We start from the raw sequence: 21,162 nt of genomic DNA, 5'->3' as shown, positions 1-21,162 counted from the left end.
GGGGCACGAACCCGTGTCCCCTGCATCGGCAGGCGGACTCTCAACCACTGCGCCACCAGGGAAGCCCTGTCAGGATCTTTTTAAATACTAACTCCGACTTAGTATTCATACCCTTCCAAGCATTAGACCTGCTGATGTTCGATCCTTATGCTCTCATTCAAGTCACTGGTGATCATATTAAACAGGAGAGGATCCAGGTCAGAGCCCTGTGGCTTACTCCTAGAGTACCCCTCCCATTGACATTAACTCATCAGTGCTACCCTAGGGATGTCACAGAACCATACTGGGAGCCATCTGTGTGGATGTTTAGCCCACATTTCTGTGTCTTTCCCATAAACTTTTCATAGACAACTTCTGTCAGGTGACTCACTCAAACTTTTCATGTGTGTTTGATTTAGGATTTCTCTTCCCTTTTGTTTACGTTCTGCATATTCCACATTCTTGAATGAATGCTGACAATACATACCTTCAGAATCTTTTTCCTCACAGTGTTTTCTCCAGAAAAAGCAGTCACCTTTTTATCTAGATTCACCAGTTAACATTTTTGCCATGGTTGTGCTTTCTTTCTCTCCCTCAGTGAAACCATTTGAAAGCAAGCTGCAGACATGATGGAACTTGTCCCATAAGGACTTCATAGTGTACTTCCTAGGAGCAGGGATATTTTCCTACATAGTGCCATTAATATCACAGCTAATAAATTTAACATTTTTGCAGTAATATCTAAAATCCAGTTCATATTCATATTTATCTTCTGAAAATATCCTTTGTAGCAGTTTTTTTCCCAGTCTAAGGTTCAGTCCAGGATCACACACTGTAATTAGTTGTCATGTCTCTTTAGTCTCCTTTAATCTAGACTTTTATCCCACTTTATGTTTAATTTTTGTCTGTCGTGACACTGCCATTTTTGAGGAGCCCAAGCCACTTGTCTTAGAGAATGTCCCACAGTCTAGATTTGTGTTTCCTTGGTAGATTTAGTGTGAACAAGAAGGTGACAGTGTATACTGCTTCCTGTTGTGCTGCATCAGGAGACTCACAGTGTCCGTCTGTCATAGAACATTATCACATCTAAGATAATTAATAACTCCTTAACATCATCTAATACCCAGACCATATTAAGAGTTCCTTGATTGTCTCAGTGGTGTCTTTTTTCAAGAGATGATCTGTTCAAATCAGGATTCAAATGGTCCATATATTGCGTTTGTTTGTTATATCTCTTATGACTCATTTATTTTATAACAGTCTAGAACCCCACCCCCATTTTTTCCCCTTTACGCCACTGATTTGTTAGAGTAACCAAGTCACTTATCCCATTTTTAATGTTCCACATTCTGGATTTGTCTGCTACAATATTTTTCTTGTTTGAAAAAATTTTTTTTAATGTTTAGACCAACTTTACTATCTTAGGAAGTTGGGTACTCATTTATCCTTCTGCCTGTATGAGGTTCTCATCCAGCCATGATTATGAATTAAGGTTATCTCTATAGTACTGTTAATATGGAAGACACAGGTATAAAATGTTGACTAACTCCAAGGTGTTAGGTATTTAAATAAATTCCTAATGTTGGCCTTTTGGGAGGGGCCTTTTTCTCCTATGAGATAAAAAATAAGGAAAAAAACCTTGTTGATTAGTAGTCAAATTTAACTTGCCTCAGTTTTGGTTAGGTTCTCCCAGCAGTACCTGCATGAATAGACGGTACATCTATAGTATAGGATAGTGACTATTTAGCCAGATTTGTGTGGTGCCATGTTTAGACTCACTGCGTTTTGATGGATTGTGTCATATTTCGACGATGTAGGCTTTTAGAAATTAGGAGTCTGTTTAATGTTCTCTATATAGTAGCTTGAAATAGTAAAATAATGACTAAAGTTTTCTAAATAATGTTCGCATAAACACTTTGTGTTAAATCTTATTAAAATTTTAATATAAAATTAAGAACCAAATTAAAAATTTCCAGTGGTTATATCTTCTTTAAAATGTTTAGAGAATTTGACATGCTTAATTTTAATATGAAAATGGTAATAAAATGTTATATTTTTCTCCTTATAAATCAACAGACATCAAAATTCACAAGTTCTTCAGATATTCCAGTAGAATTTATAAGAAGGAATGTTAAACTACGAGGACGACTACGCCAAATAACCGAGAATGGTTTAGAGATTGAACATATTCCCATTACTTTACCTATTATATCTTCATGGAGAAGTAAGTAAGGTACAAAAATAATAACACTAAATAACTATTTTAATGTTCCTTTATTAGAAGTTATTTTAAAAATAGCAAAAAAAAGTCATTTTAATTTTTAGTAACTCTCCATTGTCTATGAGGGAAAGTCCAAATTCTTGACTTACATACAAGAACTATTTAATTTGGCTCTAGATTTCTTTTCTTCCTTCCCTCCTTTTCTCATTCAACCACTCAGTGGTTCATTCAGGCATTCAAGCATTTATTCCACAAATATTGAGCACATGTTATGTTCTAGGTCCTATGCTAGCCGTACGTGCAGAGTGAAATAAACAAGACCACTCTACCCCTTGGAGCTTATAGTACAGGTGGAAGATGGGCAACAGACAAATGAAAAATTGTCCTAAGAGCTATGAAGAAGAGGATCAGGGTATAGGATGAGAATTATTGGAGGTTGTATGAAGGGCGAACCTACATATATAGTGGTCAGAGAAGGCCTCACTGAGGAGTTGCTATTTAATCAGATACCCGAAGAATGGGAGGGGGCTGGCTAGGAAGGATACGTGTGGGGATGAGTTGGCTCTTTTGGTAAGCACGTGAAGGCTCATCTGGCCAGGGCATAGGGAAGAAGGGGACAAGAGACACCAAAGGAGGCTGGAGAGTTGGGCAGAGTCCATAGCTTTGCTGCCGCAATTCCCATTTCTCCCTGCTTCATGGCAAAGCCCCCAGCCACACAGACATGCCTGCTGCTTCCATGTGATCTCATGCCCTGGGCATAGTTCTTTGCCCAGAGTGACTTGGCTCCTGTGGATTCTTTAGGATCTAGCTCAAGTGTCAGCTCTTCTGTGAAGCTCTCCTTAACTCCCAAGCAGAATTAGCCTCTTTCTTTCCTGTCCCCCAAGCAATTTATACACACTGCAATTAGAGTACTGAAACACATTTTCCTGTAATTATATATCTAGGTTTATATCCTTCTATTAAACTGTGAGCCCCTGGTGGGCAGGGAACTTTTCTTATCTATCTCATTATTCACAGTCCCTAGAAAAATAATTGTTAGCCAGCAGAGACTTGGCAAAATTTGTCAAATGAATTAACTGAGTTATATTTAAAGATCTTCTTAATATTATTTTACTGTTTTGAAGAAAGGGATTCTTATTTCTTTAGCCTCAGATGAATGAATATCATTCTGTTCAATTAGATAGGGCTGCAAAGGAATAAGATTAATTTTTTTCCCCCAAACATACCTGACATGATTGACTTCTTTAACAAATCAAACAGTATTGTTCCCTAAAGAAAGATACCTGAGATGTTTATTTGGCCATTTAATGGCCATTTAATGGCCGTTTCAGCTCTAAGCATGGTTTATACTTCATAAGTCCTCTACCTTCTCAGTTGTTGTAATAATGCTACAATAATTTAAATCTCTCCTGTCTGAAATAGTGATGATTCTTTAGTGCTTAGACAACAAGGTCATCACTTGTGATTGTCCAGGCTGTACATCGCACAACTCCAGGGATGGTATTCAGTGGGAATCTGCCCCAGAAGTCGAGCAATGCCACAGCACTCTAATTGCCATATACACATATTGTTATTAATGGGTTTCACATCAAATAAAAATGTTTATCCAGTTGGTACAAACAATCAAAATTTTAGAGCTGAAAGGAAACTTACTTTTCTCCCCCACTTATTTAAATATTTTCTGTAGAAGTTAAAGGCCATGTATGAAGCCATCTACCTAACAGTTGATGAAATCAAAGGTAGAAAACAAGATTTTCTGCTACCCAGTCCACAACTTTATGTATACAGATGCAAAAGTTAAAGAAACAGACATGTCTTATTCATCCCAACAGATGATAACCAGTAAAATGTAACGGTAGTGTTAATACTTTTTGTAACTGACATAAATTGTTGATGTTAAAGAGATCATTTTGCGTTTTCATTTGTTAAACCTATTTACTTATAAAATGGTTGTAGAACTAGAAGGTTGCTTTCCAGGCACTATTTTGAATGATATAATAAGATGTTACAGCATAATCTTTTTCATTTAAAAATAGCTGTTAATTGAAAGCTCCTTATGTTCCTTTCACTATTTTTACTACCTGGCCTGTAGGATAGAGATGGACTTTTATTTTTTAAATTAATTTATTTTTTTGGCTGCATTGGTCTTTGTTGTTGCACACAGGCTTTCTTTAGTAAAAGAAAGCAGGGGCTACTCTTCATTGCGGTACGCGGGCTTCTCATTGCAGTGGCTTCTCTTGTTGCGGAGCACAGGCTCGAGGTGCGCAGGCTTCAGTAGTTGCAGCACATGGGCTCAGAAGTTGTGACATGTGGGCCCTAGAGCATGTGGGCTTCAGTAGCTGTGGTGCGCGGGCTCAATAGTTGCAGCACGTGGGCTCTGGGGAGTGCGGGCTTCAGTAGTTGTGGCGCAGAGGCTCAGTAGTTGTGGCGCACGGGCTTAGTTGCTCTGCGGCATGTGGGATCTTCCTGGGCCAGGGATCGAACCCGTGTCCCCTGCATTGACAGGCGGATTCTTAACCACTGCGCCACCAGGGAAGTCCCAGCGATGGACTTTTGATTTTATTGTAAGGAGGGCTAGGATTCAAGCTCCCCAAATTAAGGCCATTCTAACCAAAAAGATTTAGCTCAGAAAAGTACATCAGAGTAGAGTCTGTGTGGTGTAGTAGAATGTGTATTGGCTTGGAGAGCTTGTGTTCTATTTCTAGTTTTGGCTTATGGTTTCCACTACCATCAAAGAAGAGAATTATAATATTTCCAAGACTCCTTCCTCATGACTGTTCTGTGATATCCCTTCCTTCCATGATCTTATCTTTGGTGTGTATGATGAGGAGGCAAACACACACAGAGCTGAACATTTTTATGAAGTGGAACTCTTAGGACACCTCATTTCTTCAATAAATGTTTACTGAATGCCTGCTGTTTTGTCACAGTCTCAGTATATAGTGGCAAACAATGGATGTGATCCTACAGTAGTCACAAAACCTGCAGTCTAGTGAGGATATTACTCAAAGCTTCTCCTATCCCGGATGGTAAAAAATAATCTTTTTGACGTATGTGATACTCCTGTCTCGTGAAATTGTCCATTGTCATGAATTCACTTATAATGTTTTCTAAATTGAGGGTATAAATCAGTTGTTTTTCTATCATGTACTATCTTTATAAAAACCTTAAGAGTATTTAGTCATGAAGTTTCCAACCCATCTGATGGAACAGAAATATAACAAACTCCTTAGTGGTGATTTGCTTCCGTATTCATCTTACGTCTGCAGTTTTTTCCAGGTGCCCATGGTCTTTCCCTTACTTGACATACTCACTTCCTCTTCCTCCTCCTGCCTCTCTGTTCATTCTGCAAAACCCAAGTCCTGCTCTTGGGCTTTTCCACTGGAGCCCATGTTGCTGTCCCCTTATAACCTTTGGCATCATCTGTGTCATCCAGTACAGTATGAATTAGGCTTTTTTAAAATATGTGCATAGAAGATTTGTTGAAGAGCTGGTAAGATAGAGGGATTCACACAAAGCTAAAATTAGACATCATAAGCATTAAAAGTTGCATCTCCTTTTTCAAAAAACCTCAACTGTTTGGGCAAAAATATATGATGTATATAACTAACCTTATTCAGTAGATTAGTTCTTGGAAGATTTATTTTTAAATTTTTATTGGCCGCATCATATTTTAAATGCTTAATGGGGAATTGCTAATTTTAAAGTAATCCCAATGACCTTTTGTGAAGTGAAGAATTAGGACATTAATACTTCAGGTTGATAGTGTTGACTTAGATTCATGGTTTTGGTCCCAAAAATTTTGGTCTTAAAGACTAGAGGATGTTTTACTGAAAGACAGCTGGTGTTGATGGCAGCATTAAAGGATTGACGAGAGACCTCAGAATCTTCAGGCTTCCCTTAACTCATTATGTACCAATGATTTAAATTCATCTAGTCTTTATTATATGTTCTGCCTTAATCTAATTTGTGTATTTACTGTGTCACAGATTTTTCTAAGGACATAATCCTACTTACACCTTTTGATACTTCTCTAACTGAAACTCTAGGACAGGTTTCAAGAACCCATGCCCTAAAGAAAATGTTTTTCTATCATCAAATAATATTGTGGCAAGCTTCTAGGATATCTTCCTGAACTCAAGTATTACTTTTTCCCTAGCAATTAAATGAACTTAACTTTATCCTTTCAGCTACTTGTATAAGAGTTTAACATATGTTAAATGTATAATTTCTTTCAAAAAACAGTCATTAAGATTTTTTTTTGTCAGCCATTATCCTTTATGGAAAGTTATAAACTTTTTCTGCAATAAAATCCTGTTATTAAAGTTTAATTGGTTAAAATTTTATCAAGAGTTTGCCCAGACTTTCTTATCACTATGTTACTTGGATAATAAATTGAAAAAATCCTGTCTGGAAGTCAGTTTTGTAAAATGTATATTAAAAAAATAATGTTGATATTAATCAATATTTATTGAGATGGGAAAATATCCTCAGTACATTAAGTGAAAACGCAGTTTATACAGTCCGATTGGTCGTAGGAGCTTATATTATTGAACGACATATCTTGTAGCATTACGTGTATGTGAGCAGAGAAATAAATCTGGCAGATTTTTTTTTTTTTTTTTTTCAAAAACCTCAGCATGACGTTTGACAGCCGGCTGGTGAAGAAGATCTGGGTCCCCGACATGTTTTTCGTGCACTCCAAGCGCTCCTTCATCCACGACACCACCACGGACAACGTGATGCTGCGGGTCCAGCCCGACGGCACAGTGCTGTACAGCCTCAGGTGAGCTCTTCCTGGCCTCCCTCTTCCCCTCGGAGTCCTCTTACCCCCGAAGCTGGGAGGAAGGGAAAACTTTTGTCAACCAAGAACATCACTGGTCCCACCACAGCAGTTTTGCTTTTACCTTTTTTTTTGGCCACGCCGCGTGGCTTGTGGGACTTTAGTTCCCGAGCAGGGATGGAACGGGTGCCCCCTGCAGTCGAAGCGGAGTCCTAACCATAGACCACCAGGGAATTCTGCTTTTTGGCTTTGAACAGCTTAGCTTCTAACTTTCCAGGAGCTGCCGACTTTTCAACATCAAGAAAACCTAACTCTACACATGAGTAAACATTTATTTATTTATTTATCTATCTTTGGCTGCGTTGGGTCTTCGTTGCTGCGCGTGGGTTCTCTCTAGCTGTGGCGAAGGGGGGGCTACTCTTCATTGGGCTCAGTAGTTGTAGCACGCAGGCTCAGTAATCGTGGCGCACGGGCTTAGTTGCTCCGCGGCATGTGGGATGTTCCCGGACCAGGACGCGAACCCGTGTCCCCTGCATCGGCAGGCGGACTCCCAACCACTGCGCCACCAGGGAAGCCCAAATCTGGAAGACTTTTTTTAAAAAGGTAAATTGGTTAAACCCCACATCCTGTTCTGGATCTGACTGAAATGAGTTTTTGAACTTTCCATCTGTTACATACTTGTATTGTTTTAAAAGACAGGTTGACTATGGAAATGAATGGATCTATATCTAGAGAGTCTGGGTATTTATAAATAAATATAATATATCCAGTTGTTTTTTGGAGCCCAAATGACTTTGGAATTTGCTTTTGCAACGTGATATTAAAGCTAAAACTCTCTTCTACCTAACCCTTTTAGAAGAGCCGTGTGGTGCTTTGCTGGTTAAGTTGGCTGGAGTAGAACTCACTGAAACTGGGAAGATGTGGTTACAGAAAGAGCTAAAACCTTCCCAAGTAGTATGGTTCCAACTTCTTGGAAAGGAGAATTCAGCACTCTTTTGCTACCTTTTAGTGAATAAGGTAAGTAGTGTGAGGAAATAACTAGCAATATTTTATTCTTATTATTTAATACATAAACTCGTCATTAATCCAAACCTTGAATACATAATGAGACTGAATTTTTTTGTCTTTTTAAAGTACTACTCACAGTGATTATGTATAGAGAACTAGATGTTTCATATATAAATTTTGCTATAAAATTTATTATAGAAAAAATTATGTTTATTATGGAAAAAATAGAAAATTTAAGTAAAAAAACTTCAAATTTTATTGACTCTGGACATTGCCAGTTTAAGGAGTATCTTATATATTTATTTATGGACATTATATCACACTTGTTATTATAAACCACTTGTTGAGTGCGACTTGTTGACTGAAAATTGCAAAGAGCAAGGGTGTTTTCTGAAGGTAAATATTGCTCATTTTGGTCCAATACCTTGTAGATAGGTATGCCTTAACATATAAGTCTTTGAACTCTAAAAACATTGAGCGTATTTAATACTACTGGACATATTTAAATTGAACCTATTTAAATACTATTCATGATCAGTAGTCAGTCATCTGAAGACATTGCCTCAGAGTTTCCTTGCCTTTATGACTGGCCATTAGCCATTCTGTAACTGCGGATGCCTGAGAGCTTCATTACTGTTGCCCTGTCACTGTCTTGAGTCCTTCGATGTGCCTTCTTCCAAATTTCTTTTGGTGGACACTTACTGAAAAAAGAACATGGAAAAATAAAATAGTTGAAATGTTATTATAACAGGATTAAGGGTAATTTTTCTTATTTTAAAAGTTCCTTATTATGTAACAAACAAGAATAATCTGAAGAGAAAAATAACCTCACATTAAAGTGATTAGAATTGTAACTATTTTAATTATTAGAAGCTTTGTGAATTATTAATAGAACACCTAGTGAAATCCATTAAATTTTGCATGTCCAGATCACATTCAGTTCTTTCAAAATAAGAATTATCCAATACCGATTGGTTGAAGCATCTTACACTTGACTAAGTTTATAATACAAAGTATATAAAAGGTCCCAAAGGCCTTACAAAAATATTAACTTCTCTTTTCAATTGAGGAGTATATATTATTTATCCTCAAAACCCCCCTATGGAATCATTTTATTCCCATTTACAGGGGGGACTCCGGGTAACCAAGTAGAAGAACCGGTATTCAAGCCCAGCTCTTCCTGGCTCCTGAGACCACACTTTACCTTATCTGTCTTTACCTTATACTCTTTCCTAGAAGGTGACCAAATTATGCTTTATGCATATTTCGGTAATTTACTTCTGTTGAATTTTACTGTAGTGTGAGGTTGAATTTTAATTAATTTTATTTTGGTTCAGCTCATGAAATTTAAAACATTGAGACAAATATGATAATCCCTTTAAAACTGTATTTCTTAGCCGCTTATCATCATGTACCAAAAGTTACTGCATTTAAAGGAACAGAAGATTACTTTATTCCTTTATATAGTCTTAGAAAATGTTTCCTACTTTAAACTTTTAGTTTTCACATTAAAAAAATTTGACTGTGAATTACTTGTCTAATGAAGCTATAAAATTACTAATACTTCGTTAAAATTAATCTTGTTAAGTTAAAATCCCACAAGGACTATGGAAATAGCTAAGCAGGATCTCCTTTACACTGTAAATTAGCGAGAGAGGAAAAAAAAAATCCCACTTATCTGGTTTCATTAGGCAGTGAGGTATGAATGAAATTTCCTGAAGGGCGAAGATTCAAGGGCCAGGACTATTTTTATGTTCATTATTTTATGGGACATCTTTTAAAAATGTATTTACATGCCAGTGCCTTCCTCAGCACTGGAATTCTGAACCTAAATTAACAGTTCAGTGATGATTCATTTCATTTTGCATTTGTCTGCTTTTTAGTTTTGTTACTTTTCTTTAGTTTCTCTTTTGCTATGGCCTCCTGTCATTTTACCTGTCTGGTGTGTGCTCCATTTCCCCTCCAAACGACAACAATAAAACCAAAAAACCCTTTTCGTGCTTTACTGCTTCTGCACATTTTTGGGTAGGAGACCAGTGAGCCTGTGGAGAACTATATGTTATAAAAGAGTGAATTGTCTTTGAGCAATGGTCTCTTCTAGTAATGAAATTCTTGGATTTAGCATTAACTGTTTTAAGCTCTTAAGGACCCTTTTGCATTTATATTTTTGACTTTTATTTGGAGGACTCAAGTTGCAGAATGACTGATTTTAAAGTAAATAAAGTGTTACAGGTATGCTAGTAACTTTATTAAATAATTGGCTTGTGTTATTTTTTTATTCAAGGGTAGATATTTTAGTGTGAGTCTGAATGAAGAAATTTTGAGAAGAGGCCTTGGCAAAACTGTTCTCGTTAAAGGGCTAAATTATGATTCTAAAATCTATTGGAGAATTCACAGAAACTTACTTAAAGCTGAATTAATAGCCTTAAAAAAAGGAGAAGGAATATGGAAGGAAGAATCTGAAAAAGAAAGTTATTTGGAAAAATTCAAAGGCTCCTGGAGAGAAATATGGAAAAAGGACAGTTATTTTAAAAAAATTGGATCAGATTTCAACTTGAAAAGAGAAAGTTATTATGACAAATTTAGAAGGACTTATGAAACATGGAAAGAAAACATGAATAACTACTCCTTAATACTGAAGTTCAGAGAACTTCTGAGTCGCATACACTTTCGTAGAAAAGGATGAAATATTCCAAGAGATCTGGAGGTGACCTACTCCAAAAAGAATAAAATATAATGGATAAATATAATGGATAGTTTTCATTGAGTTGAAATGGGAAATTTCCCCAAATGATCAAAGTTGCATTCTAATGTATTTAAATATTTAAGAGATGATTCTTATAAAGGTAATATCAGAATAATTTAAATAAATTGTGATTAATGTAATATCCTTTTAGGAAAAATGAAACGTTCTATAAAAAGTTATCGGGTTGAGGGCGATATACACGTAGTGATAATATATGAAGAGAGAGTTTAACTATTGGCCATTGTATTATTTTAGTCATTTGGGGCAGCCATATTTAACTTTTGTTTAACGAGAATATTTGTTTACTTTTGATTACTTATAATAAAGGGACTCTTTATGCATCACGTCTGAGGCTGCTCTTTTCTCTCCACTACTTTATAACTGCTTGTGAATTTGAGGCAGAGCTACAAGAGAAGGTCACTTAGACCATTTTCTACTAGTAAAGAGTGGCATGGGCTTCCCTGGTGGCGCAGTGGTTGAGAGTCCGCCTAACGATGCAGGGGACACGGGTTCGTGCCCCGGTCCAGGAGGATCCCACGTGCCACGGAGCGGCTGGGCCCGTGAGCCATGTTCGCTGAGCCTGCGCGTCCGGAGCCTGTGCTCCGCAACGGGAGAGGCCGCAACAGTGAGAGACCCGCGTACCCCCCTCAAAAAAATAAAAAAAGAGTGGCTTATTTCTACCTGTTGTTAGATGAGGGAGATAAATGAGCCGAGGATGGCAGCACACAGGATAAAAAAATAGGGATGCCTTCTGACATTGTCGAGCCCCTAAGGGCTTGAACTCTCTTGCTTCCCAATTTCTTATTACGCAAGATAGTAAATTTCTTTATTTTTAAAGCCAGTTTTAGTTGGTTTGAGGATGTGATATACACACATACTTGCTGCTAAAATCCTCCTGACAGTATAAGCTTCTTTCACAACACCAGCAATAATCCACCCACAATGTCTCCAGAAGTTTTTCTTTTTTTATTATTTATTTATTTATTTATTTATTTATTTATGGCTGCATCGGGTCTTAGTTGCAGCACACGGGCTCTTTCTTGCATTGTGCAGGCTTCTCTCTAGTTGAGGTGCGTGGGGTCAATAGTTGTGGCGCGTGAGCTTAGTTCCCCTGCAGCATGTGGGATCTTAGTTCCCTGACCAGGGATCGAACCTGTGTCCCTTGCTTTGCAAGGCAGATTCTTTACCACTGGACCATCAGGGAAGTCCCTCCAGAAGTTTTTCTTAATGATTTGTGATACTGACCAAAGTCAGAGTTATCATCTGGTCTAAATAGTTGACTCCTGTCAGAATCGGTAATATAGAATGAAAAGTTTACTGCTGCTACCTGATTAAAACAGGAAACTGCTGCTTTCCTGTTTAAAACATTGCAAAGTAGATTCTCAACATTTTCTAATTAAACAACATTAATTTTTAGTGAGATCTCAAATCTTCCAAAGATACTTTGTGTGTGTGTGACTTTATTTCATCATCTTTGGGGTAGGCTAGGAAGTTATGTGGTAGTTTTTATTCCCTGGGTCTAGTGCCTCAGTAGCTTTTTGTTTTGTTTTAAGAGGATGTTTTATTTTTATTTAGAGATTTTAACAAGATTTTTATTTAGGGTTGTTAAACTAGTTTTGTGGCAAGCTCTTGAGCCTTTTTTTTTTTCTCAGTTTGCCTTCGAATGATGTCAGATCTCATCACATTTATCACTGATGGCCTCTACCAGCTCAGCCAGTGCATTTTTGTCTTTCCAGTTAAGCTGTGTGAATGTGGGGCTGGTGCAGGTCTTTCTGGGGACAAGGTGACCTGGTCTAATCTTTCCCTTGAAGATATAGTAGGGAACCCTGATTAGACCAGTCTGTTTGATGGTCCAAGGGCAAGGTGAACTAGATAATTACAGAGAGGCTAGATCTTTGTCACTGGAGCTGGTTATAACAGGGCCATCTGAAAAGAGTGGAAAAGTCCTTTTAGGCTGAATTTTTGACTAAAGCCCAGGTTCTTTACCTTTTTCAAATAGAGGATTTACTACTTCTTAGTCTCTTATCTTCAAAGCAACAGGGTCTATGACCACCGTTTTCTCCTTGACCTTTTTTCCTTTTGGTATCTTGGGTATTTAGAACCCTTTACTTTTTAAATATATTTCTATCAAATGAGTTTAGTTCTTATTGTATTTCTAAAAGGTTGAATTTTTATGGCCCTTTCAAATCTATTTTGTCTTAGAGCCACATTTCCTTTTTGGGGTTTTATTTGTTTTTCATTTTTCAATCATACTTCTTATATATGCCATGTTGACAGCAATACCAGCTTTATCATAATTAATGGTGAACAAAACTTGGGAGAATAGTGAAAACTATGCCCATACGTATATCATTCAGCACTGTCATTACTGGCAGCTAAAAGCATATTCCAGCAACATCCAAAGGAAGAAAACAGACAACTAAGGGCTCCTTACATGTTGCTTTCTGTTTGTTGTGTTGGTGTCTCTGTTAGTTCCGTCCATGAGACAGATGGACAAATACTGGCTCTTCTCTAGCACATGGGACAATTACTGTTCAGTGAGGGCTCCATAGGCTCGCTATCATAGTCCTCAGGCTTGGGAGATTCTTAACTCTTCTTTCCCCACCTGCTTGATTCCCAAGGCAGTCTAGTCCACAGCCTTTGACTGCTGGATTCTCACCATCTGGGATGGGAAGGACACTTGGGTTTGCTTGTGGAAGGTGACTGGGCTTAGTTACTCCACTCACTGTGTATGTTGGGGGGTGTACTAGCAAGCCTGATCATTCCTGCCACTTTCTATGATGTCAGCCCAACTTATAGGAAACTCCTGTAGTCACAAACTGACCACCAGGCATTTCCTCTTTTGCTTCCCTCTTTTTATCATGCTTCTTTCTCCTTAGGAAAATGAGGTCCAGTGGCTTAGTAAATGTCAGAAAAGAGATAATCACTATTTCCAAACTTAGTGGAAACAGGATACATGGCACCTTCAGTCTTGTAGAAAGGAGAGTGCAGTGCTGATGTCAAGTCTTTCTCCCCTGTGTAAATAGGAGAGGGCAGGGATGGTTGCTGCCTGACAAACTAACTGCCCAACTCCTCCTTACTCCAAGACCTCTTATATCTCCTGGTCATGGAACCTTCAAAATTGGCTTGACCTTTCGCACCCCTGGGAAAGCCTGGGGAATCTGCTGCCTGAAATGCCATCTTTTAAAAACTGGAGTCAAAGAAAAATTAGGGCCACTGATCCCAACAGTTTTGCTGTCTCTCATCTCTGGTAACTCCGAGCATGGTAAAGATCCCAGTCAGTACCTCATACCAAGCTGGTACACTTGCAAAACCTGCTTTAGGAGAGTGAACTGCGTCTGAAGCAGGCAGGCAATGGTGTGCCAAGAGTTGTATCCTCTTCTGGATTTCTCCAGCATCATTTGTATCTTTTTTTTTCTTCAAATTCTACATATAAGTGATACCATATGATATTTGTCTTTCTCTGTCTGACTTACTTCACTTAGTGTGATAATCTCTAGGTCCACCCATGTTGCTGCAAGTGGCATTATTTCATTCTTTTTTATGGCTGAGTAGTATTCCACTGTATATGTATGTACCACATCTTATTTATGCATTCATCTGTCGATGGACATTTAGGTTATTTCCATGTCTTGGCTTTTGTAAATAGTGCTGCAGTGAACATTGGGGTGCATGTATCTTTTCGAATTGTAATAGTTTTGTCTGGATATATGCCGTGGAGTGGGATTGCAGTATCATATGGTAGTTCTATTTTTAGTTTTTTAGGAGCCTCCCTACTGTTCTCCATAGTGGCTGTACCAATTTACATTCCCTCTAACAGTGTAGAAGGGTCTCCAGCATCATTTGATTCCTCACCAAGGTGAAGTTTACATCTTTGAGATATGAGTCTCTCCCTGGAGAAATGTAATTCCATGTGCTGTCAAGGGGCATGTTGTTGACCGTCTGTCCTAAAATTCAATAGTTGCATATGGCATTGGTTTGAAGACAGTGACTTTTCATAAAGAGACAGCATATTTCTAAAAGCCAAGAAACAGCAGCATTTCAGAAGTTCAAGGCACCAACAGAGTCATTATTGCTTAAGTCACCATTAAAAGAGATGGCAGACATACTAAGCAGAAGCAACTGCTGCTGGGCTAGCTGGGGTGGAAATGATTTTCTGGCTCTTTTTTGTGGTGTGAGGAGGGAAAAGTTTTCCTTGACCTTCTGTGGGTCCCTGGCTGGGTTTGAAAATTAAAATGACAAAGATTAACAGGAGAAAAGCACACATATTTATTTAATACAAGTTTTATATGACACAAGAACCTTCATAAGGAAATAAAGGCCCAAAGAAATAGTTAGACCTGAGTACTTTATGGTAGGCTTGACGAGGAGAACACAGTCATGGAGGAATATGATAGGGAAAGGAGTCTGAGGTAATTGTAAACTGGGGGAAATTTAGCAAGTCCCGTTTGTTAGGATCCCTCTCGGTATCCCTTTGTCTTTGGAGATAAGGATGCTCCTTTCCTCCAGCACTTCTCATGTGAAGATTTTATGGCCTGTTTCAGGGAAGAAGGGTGAGGGAAGGAGGAGGTCAGAGTGAACTTCCTCCTTCTGCTGTTTTCTCAAACTCCTTCAGCTTAAAATATTCAATATACTAAAGTGCCATATTTGGGGGTAGCATGTCCCAAACCCCACCATTGGTTTGGAACTTTTCTAATGCCATTACCAAAGTAGCGATTTCACTGAAGGCAAATCGCAGGAAGAAAGTAATGCAAATTTATGAAAAGAGTGAAGAAAATAAAAGAAACCCAGGATTAAAAATTAAAATGTTAACAGAAATTTAAAAGTAAAATAGTAAAAAAAAAGCTTAAAAATGAACCGTATTTCTATTTCAAGATGGTTGTTGAGCTCACTCATTTATCTTCTATTCAAATTATGTCAAAATATCAAACAAATATTAGAATGGAAAAAAATGCTATCAGAGTTGGAAAACAGTGTATCAATAATGCCATTAATTAGCTAGATATTTTGAAGTTTTGCCAACTGTTATGAAAAGAATTTGATTAAGATACTGATGATTCTAGGGTTCAGTATTCCTCAGGAAAGGAAGTGAGTTCATTTAGGAAGTAAGTCCATACCCTAGTTTGGAATCTCTGAGTGGTACGAATTCCTTTTGCTTAGGTCCCAAGGTAGTTCCTCATGATCTGGAAGCCTAAGGCCAAATGTCAGTGCATCCAATCTACAACGTGGAGGGAAAATAGAATGTCAGTAGTTTATAGCATATGTCTCACCCTGCTGGACAGTGATAATGATGACTCCCAGTCCTGGCAGTATGTGAATTTCTCATTCTGGGTGCCCAGTTCTGCTATCCGGAAGATTGCCCTTATCTTCCATAGCCTCTTCACAAGTAGGCATTGGGGAGGACCCACCCTTTGAGGGCTGGACAACTTTAGAAGCCCCTTTCTGTTGATGTGGGTTCATGGCCAAAGGGTTGAGCAATCACATGCCTTTTTTTTTTTCTCCCAGAGATTTAATTCTGTATGGCTTTGATATCTATCAGTGTACTGAACACTACTGCTTTGCCTCCTTTTCACTTTTAAAGGACATGTTGGAACCGTGTTTTTCAGCTGTAGGCCATGAGCTATAATTAGTGAGATGGGGAATCAATTTATTGGGTTGCCACTAGCAATTAAAAAAGATAAAAGAACAGAAGATAATATATAAGAGTGCATTGCACATAGCAAAGATGAGTGTTGGTTTGTTACATTTTTTTGTTACAAATATATTTGAATGTGTGTACTGGTTTGGAATGCAAAAATATTTGGGTTACTGAAGGTCATGACAGAAGCTCTCATTCTCCACACACTCTTTTGAAGAAGCCTAATCAACAGATTTATGTAACTAAAGTTAGGACCACAGCTAATTCAGACAGAAATGAGGTTTTATAAAAATTGAGTTCACTGGGGTCGTTTGTTTTGGTTACCAAAACACATCTTGTAGAGACTTTAACCATCAATGAAATTGAGTAATTAGCGCCCTCTTCTGTTCTTCAACAACACTACACATATCTATTTTAGCGCTTGACACATTATGTGCAGATCTGCCTGTCTTCTTTCACATCCAATGTATAGTGGGTCCTGTTACTCAAACGATACCTTATAAATTTTGGATCATTTCCGCTCCCTCCACAGCATTTAGCTCAGTTTCTTGCTCACTGGGGAACTCTATAAATATTTGTTAAATAAAGGAATCAAATAAGGAATGAAGTGGACCATTACAGCATTGCCTTCTCATTTTGACCAAAACCTATTTTCCCAGTCTAATTTTGCCCTATACATCTCATGATCCTACACCAAGAAGATTAATTTGCCTTAAATAGTCTGAAAGAACATTTTTTAAACTTGTCAAATTTGAACATGATATTTATTTTGGACAAATCAAGCCCCCTAAGTATATATTTAGTTTAAATATGCAAATAAAACAAAAACTAACATATGGTTTTTAAAATGCAGTTTTCCCTTTCACTGTGTTTGTATGGGAAAACCTAACCACTTGTTGTCTGGTTTAAATAAACAAGTGTTAGTAATAGAGAGTACATGCCTCATTAGGGTTCCAAATAGAATTTTCCTCATGGTGTAAATTGCCTCGTCCAGCCCCCAGCTTTCAAAGTTTTAGAATTTATATTGTCTTACCAGTTGCTTTCTACATTTTCTCTCTGCAATACAGTTTGCTCATTTGTCTAAACTTTGGTTCAATGTCTATAAAAATGATTGCTGTATTAGATGACTGGTCTGCAATTAGTTTAAGAAGATTCCTTTTTCTTTTGATTATATTATGGGATTCTGCAGGAATCTCTAATGGTGTGGTACAGGAGGGAGAAACCCAGTATATTCGGTAATGGAAACATGTAATCTCAAAGTTTTAATATTATTTCCTATGCCGTAGGAAGCTGTAGGAAACTTCAGTTATATGCCTGTCCTGACCCTCAGGCTCTGGCCATCTTGAAAGTTGTAGATATTGGCTCTGTGGGAGGTCTTCTTAGAAACAAAACACACAGAGCTGAGTTGTGAAGCTTTCAGGAGGAAGGAAAAGGGGCTCTGTCCTTCTCTGACACTATTGTTTCCTATAAAATACTTCATTCCCTCCCCCAACCCCCAAGAGAAAAAAACAACGAAATAAGTTGGGAAAAAACAACGAAATAAGTTGGGACAAAATAGAAAATGGGAAAAGTTCACTTTAATTAGCATACTTTCTGCCTTTTAAAGTATTCATTCTATGCTGGGAACTGAAACTCTCTTGAGATGTATAACTGGTGTATAAGAAAATCTTAGTTGAATTGAAGAACTTAGGCAGCCACAACTCTGCTATTTTACCTTCATCCAGCATTCACAGGATGAATTTCTTTCCCAAGGTATTAAAGTAGGGAACCTAGAGTTTAGAATTTGGATATCTATTCCAAACTCATTCCTGATCTTGACAAACAATTTAACCTATATTTTCTCCTTATTTGTAAGGTGAAAATTGCATTTGCTTGTAATATTTTTGACATTTCCATATAAAAGGGGAAACAATTATAAAGGCTTTTTAGAAAAAAGCATATGAATAGCCTATTTAAAAATGGATCATTTAAAAATGTTATTTGTTGTCTATTGGTAAAGAGTTTAGCCTTAAAATTTTTTTTCTTTTGTAGGCCAAGTACATTTCAATGTATAGACTGTTAGCATTTAAAAGCTTGAAACAGGTTGCCAATAATAGCAGTAAAGATAACTGACATTTTTGAGAGCCCATTTTGTACCAGACCCTTTGCTAAGAAGCTTCACATGTACTGGTCTTATTCAGTTTAGTTATTTTGGAGGCATGCATTTCTTCCATTATGAATTTAAGTATTCCAGTGGATTTCCCACATTCCTGAATAGATAAAAGACTGGCAAAGTATTTATAATTGTTGAAACTGGGTAATACATAGAGCTTCATTATACTATTCTACTTTTGTGTATGTGTGAAAATTTCCATGATAAAAAGTAAAAAACATAAACCCAAGCAACTCTTCCCAAGATCATCCATTTTGCTTATGTTCCTTTCTCTCCATTTGCATCTCAGCATGACGATTGGCCACATGTGTGGACACATGACTCTCCAGCGGGGGAGGGAAAGATTGGTGGCACTTACACTGGTCTACTCCCCTACCCCCCATCCTTCCTGATGGACTCAGGAAGTTTCTCTTCTCATTTTTCTCTCTGTCATACACATATGAATCTGTACAAAAGGTGTTCCTGTCTTTCTTTAGTGGCACATTCAGGAGAGGGCACTGCAGGGAACACCTGCTTTTTTCATCTGCCAGATTCCCTTCCTATCCTCATTTGGGAAGAGCAACCCCCTTACTACGGTGAGCAAATCCTCCCTGACTCCACCAAGTTCTGGTGGGGCTGCTACTCATAGTATCCCACCTTCCTGCCTATAGGGGGGTATATAATCAGGAACTGGTCACATATATACTCTATTTGTTGCTGACCACATTAATTGACCTAGGGATGGACATGTGACTTGAACCAGGTCAATTAGAATCCCTTTCAATCTTTTTTCTTTTATAAATTTATTTATTTATCTATTTATTTTTGGCTGCATTGGGCCTTCGATGCGGCGTGCAGGCTTTTTTCTAGTTGTGAGCGGGGGCTACTCTTTGTTGCAGTGCTCGGACTTCTCATTGCAGTGGATTCTTTTGTTGGGAGCACGGGCTCTAGGCGGGCAGGCTTCAGTAGTCGTGGCACACAGGCTCAGTAGTTGTGGTGCACGGGCTTAGTTGCTCGGTGTCATGTGGGATCTTCCCGGACCAGGCCTCAAACCCGTGTCTCCTGCGTTGGCAGGTGGATTCTTAACCATTGCGCCACCAGGGAAGCCCCCCTTTCAATCCTATTTACAGATGGTAAAAGCAAGAAGGCCTCTCTTCCCCTGGGATCATTAGCTGAGACCATTGAAGTCTGGAGCTGTCCCTGGTCATGCTCCATCCCCACCAGTCTGTAGAGGATGCTAGTGTGTATTAAGAGAGGATACGATCCAAATACTGAAAAAAAGCAGAGAGAGAAAAAGAGTAGGAGCAAAAGTGAGAATGAGTGTGATGACTCTGAATGCCTGGATCCAGTCATTACTGAAGCCCTTATCCTTTCTCTTGTCTTAAGGTAGGAGTCAGCACATTGCCTTTTTCCCTTAAGCTAGTTTGATTTGGGATTTTTATCTAAATAAGCCATAAGGACAGCTACTGCTCTGTATTTCAGGAGTACTATCTATATTCCAGCTAAGACTTAAGCAGTGCCTGGTACATGGCAAGTGCTTAAGACATGTGTGTTGAAAGAGCAGTAACTCCTCCTTGACAGTTGTTAAGCTCTTTGGTCATTCTCTTGATTTCTTGGTGCATTGATTAAAACAGGGATAACATTCATCTCCTTCACTCTCGTTTCACGCATTATTACTGCTGGCTAAATTTGAGTGTCTCAAATATATCTATTTTTGCAACTGAAAGCATGATTTTTGTACAGGTAGAAAAAGCTATTTCCAACACAGATTTCTAGTGCAGTTTTCTAAGAACTCCTTAACGATATGCAGCACAGCGGGCCCACCACGAGGCACATCAATCATCTACCATGTATCAGGCACCTTTTACAGGATTTTCTGTGATCTTGGTGTCAGTGCACATTCTGTATCAAAGCAGAGGTGATATGTAGGAATCTGGCAGCTATTTAGAAGGGAGGCCAGGCAGTGCTGTGCCAGTATAATTAATGAGAGTCATCGCTCTGGAAGCAAGAGGAGAGGGGGGTTGGGAAAGATGTCTTTCACCAGTCAATGGCATTTAAGAAAAATTGGTGCTTTCATAGCCCTTTTACTGCTGGGAGGAGGTTAAGTCAAAGGAGTGCTATAAAGGGCTTTCTGTAACTCACTGCATGGATGGAGGTCCCTGTGTATGGGGGAGCTGAGAGAATTAAACCCCAGATTTTTCAGCAGGGCTGATTTCAACCTTGAATTGAGCTAGCAGCAGGAGTTCCTTACACTTGGAAATCCTTACTAAAAGATTATAGCTTACGTGACGAAGAGACCAGTCAAAAAAGTACTTTATTACCATATAGGACTTTATTTTTACCTGCCTAAAGAAGTGTTAACCTAGGTCCCATTTTCTCCAATTCCCTTGTAACCAGTGAATGCAGAAGGGGGTATTATTTGTTTTGTTTTCCTCTTGACTGTTTGGTAACCATGGAAGGGTTTGTGTAACCTAGAGAGGCTGTTTACTACCCACTGTCTAATCCCTTTGTTATTGTTCCCTCTGATTGTCACAAGCAGGGAAAAATGGGTCTGTCCTGCTTCTAAAAACTTAGCAATGAAACAACAACATTTTCTTGGTTTTAGTTAGTAATTTTTCTCTGATTAATGGTGAAAAAAGGGCTCAGAGGGAAAAGC

The 21,162-nt window shown here is 38.3% G+C and overlaps 1 protein-coding gene across 1 annotated transcript in view; it reads left to right on the top strand.

Annotated features, from left to right (window-relative positions):
• Positions 1-11,020, top strand: part of MISO1 (mitochondrial inner membrane subdomain organizer 1) — an 18,907-nt gene extending 7,887 nt beyond the window's left edge. The window contains exons 3-5 of the mRNA XM_007457644.1: positions 2,056-2,203; positions 7,840-8,000; positions 10,276-11,020. Coding sequence (XP_007457706.1) covers positions 2,056-2,203; positions 7,840-8,000; positions 10,276-10,677 — 711 coding nt within the window. The 3' untranslated portion in view covers positions 10,678-11,020. The remainder of the gene's footprint in view (positions 1-2,055; positions 2,204-7,839; positions 8,001-10,275) is intronic.
• The last annotated feature ends 10,142 nt before the right edge of the window (positions 11,021-21,162 follow it).

The sequence above is a fragment of the Lipotes vexillifer genome, unplaced genomic scaffold (assembly GCF_000442215.2).
Source record: "Lipotes vexillifer unplaced genomic scaffold, Lipotes_vexillifer_v1.1 scaffold897, whole genome shotgun sequence".
Classification (NCBI taxonomy): domain Eukaryota; kingdom Metazoa; phylum Chordata; class Mammalia; order Artiodactyla; family Lipotidae; genus Lipotes; species Lipotes vexillifer.
This window is presented reverse-complemented; position numbering and strand designations above follow the sequence as displayed.